Genomic DNA, 5,323 nt, shown 5'->3' on the forward strand with positions numbered 1-5,323 from the left:
TTTCCATTACTTGCTTCGTCCTCTGTTTTTGTAGCTTCCTTTTTCGACAAGGACATCCATATCCTTTTGAAATGGAGCTCTTTGGCAGTGTTTGATATCCGAGCTGCCAGATGGCATGGTATTATGTACTTTTTATAAATCTCCAGGGTTCATATGTTTAACACTTTAGGTTAACTAATTTAGCCGAACAGTCGTCTTTTAAACCTTTACAGAGAAAAACAGTGATACACTCCCTCTTTTCCCACTTTTAGCAGTGGTCCCAAGTCCTAGCAACTAATTCTGAACTGAATTCTGACATAGCATGGCCCCTCAACTAACTGCATCCCAGATCGATCCAACTAATAACTACACCAAGTTTTTGCAGAAGCCACACCGCCAAATTAGCGCATTATTTCCATTTTCGTATGATTATGTAGGACTAGTAAACAATTGTTTCTTGGAATGAGGAAGGAACAGGTAAAGAACACTGAAATGATTCTTTGCCTTTCAGTTGAGTTCTATAACGCAAATCTATTAATCCATTGTTATTTCTTTGTTTCCGAAAAATAAAGATTACAGTATATACCAAATGTGTGCATTTTTACCCTTTCTCACGGCACAAAGGCAGCAAACAGTTACAAATTGCAGTATTGCCGTCTGCCACGTATCAGTACATCGGCGGTGGAGGCGCATACATCGGCGGTGGCGATGATTGCCCGTGCGCGGCACACTGTGCCGGCGGCCGGTGGAGGAACTCGATGCACTGCTCGCCAGGCCGCTGGTCGGGGCGCCCGGCGATGCAGTTCTGCCGGTCGTCGATGTGGGGCACCTCGAGGCACCGGTGCGGCTCGCCGCAGAAGAAGTTGTGGGAGTAGGTGAAGTTCTTGAGGTTTGGCAGCGCGCAGATGCTCTCGGGGATCTCGCCGGCGAGCATGTTGTTCGCGACGTTGAGCTGCTCGAGGGCGCGCATGTTGCCGATGGTGTCCGGGAGCTTGCCGACGATGCCGTTGGAGCTGAGGTCGAGCACGGTGAGCTTGTCCAGCTTGCCGATCTCGGGCGGGATGCAGGAGGAGATGCCGCTGTTGAGGAGGATCAGCTCGTTGAGCGTCCCGGCCATGTCGCCGATGCTGCTGGGCAGGCACCCCCCGACCCGCGGCAGGTTGGCCAGCACGATCACGGACGCCGTGGAGCTGCTGAAGTTGGCCGGCAGCGTGAACTCGAAGTTGTTGTTGTTGATGAAGAGCGCGTCGATCTTCTTCTCGAAGATGGCCGCCGGCACCTCGCCGCAGAAGTTGTTAAACCTTGAGAGACGCCATGGACGGACAGACAGCCAGTTGTTAAACCTCTGTGAAGTGCGGCGCAGGACGGGAGGTACAGATGATGATGATGATGATGATGCGTGCGTACCTGATGTCGACGTACTGGACGTTGGGGAGGCAGAGGAGCTGCGAGGGGAAGTTGCCGGTGAGCTGGTTGTTGCTGACGTCGATCTCGTGGAGGAGGTGGAGGGAGCGGAGGGCGTCGGGCAGCGCGCCGCAGAAGCGGTTGGAGTTGAGGTGGAAGACGGCAAGGTCGGAGAGCAGGCCCAGCTCCTCCGGCAGCGTGCCGGCCAGGTCGCCGTGGTTGAGGTCCACGGAGGCCACGGTGCGCGCGCACGGGTCGTCGGGCGCCGTCGCGCAGTAGACGCCGTGGTGGCTGCACACGTCGGGGCCGCACCAGTTCTTGGTCATGTTCTTGGGGTCGTCCGTGATGGCCTTCTTCAGCGCCTGCAGCGCCACGTACGCCTTCTCCAGCCGCGAGTTGTTCGTCGCAGGCGCCCCCAGGGGCTGCGACGCCGCCAGCAGCATCGGCGACGCCACGACCACCAGCGCCAGGAGGACCGCCGCCGCCGTCGACCGCCCCATCATCATCGCCATAACAATGGGACCTCGGCAGGTAATGGAATGGAATGTTGCTTGCTTTCCTTGTGTTTTGTGCTCTAGTATATGTCCTGCCGTGCGTTTAATCCGGTTTATATAGCCGGCCGGCGCTCTTCTCCTCTCCGGGACCTCTCTTGTTATTCTTTGGGTGTTCGTTGGTGGTGAGCAAGTGCATCGTATGTTCTCTCTTTGTTTAATGGTGATGTCCGGGGTATCATTGGCGCGTATCCATGCAAACCAAAGCTTCGGTTGACCGCTTCGTTTTCGTTTTCGCGACGCGATTTTGTTCATACCGCGGATTTTGGGAGTGGGTGCTGGGTGATCGTCCGTGTTTTTTCCTGCCTAGCAAATTGACTTTGGCTGCCGTGTGCCTTTGTGCCCGACTCCCTGGCCCTGAGGACACGGTCAAAGACTGATGCCTGCACTCAGTGACAAAATATCCCACTGACCGTTTTCTTCAGAGTTAGTGGCGCCAACAGAGCATACAGATAAATTATTAATTTTGCATTTGTTATTGGTGGAATGCACGTTGGTAAGATGCCTTCTCTTTATGGAGTTCTGCGTTTCCTTATTGCTCATAAAACTCTTTGTCTGCTATTGCTCAGCTTCATTCATTAATTCCTCTCGCTTATGGCCCATCGTGTTTGTTAATGGAAATCCTCACCAATTCACAACGTCATTTCCTTGCAATGATGTTGATATATCTATCTCGCCGGTCTTGATTATATGTACTAATCATGTTCTTTTAGTGCTGAATCAAATGATGACCTGCCCAGGGAAAGTATCGCTACTACTTCTATTATATATGATCCTTTCCTTTAACTTAACATGCGAGAAAGAGAGGTATGCCTTTGGCTCTAGTTATTCCCCGTGTTTGTCGGCCTCTCGAGCTGTTCCTTTTATCGAATCTTCTTTGGCTCTTGTGCTTATGTATAATATGCTTTGAATCTTCTTTCGCCACCCAATCAGCACAAACCACCGAGAAATTATATGTGTGGCCTGCACGAATGTTGACGATGGAGGCTTCATCGATTCTTCCTGTTTGGCTTTGGCATAGTGCAGAGGCGCAACTTGTCCAGCCTTTTCGTCTCGCATTCACTATTCGGTGGCGGTGGTCACCATTTTAAGCCACTGTTAGGAGTCTACTTCTGATAGGCATATAATATCTGTTATCCTAACCTTTTTTCCTATGAAAGGCACCTTTAATTCCACCCTAGCCAGGACAAATTCCTCTAGTTCTTCCATTGACATACGGGTTCGTCTGAAAACGTATATCGATAACTGAATTCGACGGGATTTGAGGATGGTTGACATTTGACAATGCAAGATTATCCGTGTTCGACTTGATGTTCAAACTCTTGTTAAGAACAGCTGGATACCCCCCTTCATCTTTCATCACGAGCAACCAGTGAACCAGAAAGTCTACCGAGAGAGTAGGAACCGTAGTCGTTGCACTGAAACTATGGGAATCATCATAGTTTAGCGATGAGGTCACGTCAGGCCCGTCTGCAGTTTTCTAACACCACGAACTGAAAACCATCGCCCGGCAGCTGTCACCACTCGATCGAAACGTAAACAAAGAATCACCACAAAAATAGAATAGAAGCCCAAACATAGAGAATATCTAGCAGGAACCATAAATCGCAGGGAATATATCCACGGCTGAAAAAATAGCACCCCTGTCTGTTGATGCAGAGTAGCATACTTATACTAATAGATCGGCCTGCATGAGAATCTCTGTTCTGGACGGTGACTGATGTCGTAATGACACCATCTCCATTAGTTAATCACATCCTAATTGTGTTTTCGCTCTTTGATCGCCGTGATTAGTTTGCTCTTAATCTCGGATGATTCTGCGGTTTCATGTGCCGCGGGAACCTCGACGTCACGCCCGGTTCTGCACCGGATTCTGACGTGACCGGCGACTGGCTGCTGCTGCCGTTAGTCGTCGCCGGCCGGCAGAGGCATGCAGGTGGCACGTCGGGCTCCCTGATCGGCCGTTGGTGTGGTGTGGTGTGATGAGATGCTAGGTTGCTAACTCGTTTTCCCTAATGATTTGTGATGCATTTTATATCACTTTGCTGATGATTTATGATCACTTAAATTATCATTTTTGTAAAGTCTACGGGGGGCTTGAGCTCACCTGACCACTTTGATTATGTGCAATGTCTTCAACTACACGTCGTAATCCAGTACCGGTTCCTGATCGGTTGAACATCCTTTGCCGGGCTTGATTAACACAAGAAACCTGTGTATCTTTTAATATAATAGTATAAGTTTTATTTTGTTCAATTTGCCCTTTATTTGTCATTTAAGCAACTGCATGTTAAGTGTTTGACATGGCCATTTCAGCTAATTTGCTCCCTGTTTTCAATTGATGTATTCTCTTCTCATATCTGCTGCATGTTTTTTTGACCAAATAATGCCCACAATGCTTAATTATTCAAAGGGGTGCCACTATCATTGGGGATGATTCCCTTCATGGGAACTAGGCAACTATAGCTATGGCATGAGGTTGTTTAACCTAAATGTTGTTGGGTGATGGGTCATCTAGATCCTGAGATGTATATGCTCCTTTGCTCATTTAGTATGTAATATCACATTTCAGACATGTTGTTTTTAGAGAAAAGGCGCCGGCCGAGCCCGAGGAGAGCTCAAACCTAGCCCGACTTTGAATAACAAAACCATCAACCGACCAAGATTACAGGGGCACCACATTACAAAGGGGAAGAATGCTAAGCAAAGCGGAAAGAAGATACAAAGTGCTAGGCAGAACAGCACAATGGCAACAACAGAGCATCGTTGCCGACGACCAGCACTACGCCTAACCAACTAGCCAACTAGGTACTCGGGGAAGAGGGACAAGCTGTGCAAGCATTAAGTGTCGGCTACATCCATAGCCATACTTGGACAACACTTGAGCTCCCTCCACCGTACCGTCGCAAAGGGCCACTACCCTTTCACCCAGGCTCGATGGGTGCCGCACCGGCGACCAGCAGAGTGGCTACCACACAGCCCAGCTCAAGGTGACCGAGCTGCCATAGAAGAAGCAGACAACGCTGACCCACGAGCAACTGACCCACGAGCAACGAAAGGCCAACCCGACGAGAACCAAATTCGGCAGAGGCAGCACGGAGCACGGGACTGTCGGACGAAGGCACGCATCCATGACAAAGACCGAAGAAGAAGAGCAGGACAAGCAAGCCGCCATGCTTCGGAGCCAAGACACCGACCACTCCACCACCAAGAGCAAACCCCGACCGCCGCCTTCAAGAAGGAGCACGCCACCGAGGTGCCGTCGACGCCCAGACCAGGGGAGAACCGGCTTTCGCCGGAGCTCGGGAAGGAGGCGGGAGGGGGAGGGTCCACCCCAAAGCCTCCAAGGAGGGGCTCGGCGCCAAAGACGTCGACTTTGGGGGGCCGCC

The 5,323-nt window shown here is 50.7% G+C and overlaps 1 protein-coding gene across 1 annotated transcript; it reads right to left on the reverse strand.

Moving 5' to 3' along the window:
- Positions 1–495: 495 nt before the first annotated feature.
- LOC123113657 (leucine-rich repeat extensin-like protein 6) lies at positions 496–2,036 on the reverse strand. The gene is made up of 2 exons (XM_044534959.1): positions 1,387–2,036; positions 496–1,280 (listed from the first exon to the last, which is right to left on the reverse strand). The coding sequence occupies exons 1-2, from the start codon at positions 1,893–1,895 to the stop codon at positions 647–649; spliced, it is 1,143 nt and encodes a 380-aa protein (XP_044390894.1). The 5' UTR covers positions 1,896–2,036; the 3' UTR covers positions 496–646.
- Positions 2,037–5,323: the final 3,287 nt, after the last annotated feature.

The sequence above is a fragment of the Triticum aestivum genome, chromosome 5B (genome assembly GCF_018294505.1).
Source record: "Triticum aestivum cultivar Chinese Spring chromosome 5B, IWGSC CS RefSeq v2.1, whole genome shotgun sequence".
NCBI lineage: Eukaryota > Viridiplantae > Streptophyta > Magnoliopsida > Poales > Poaceae > Triticum > Triticum aestivum.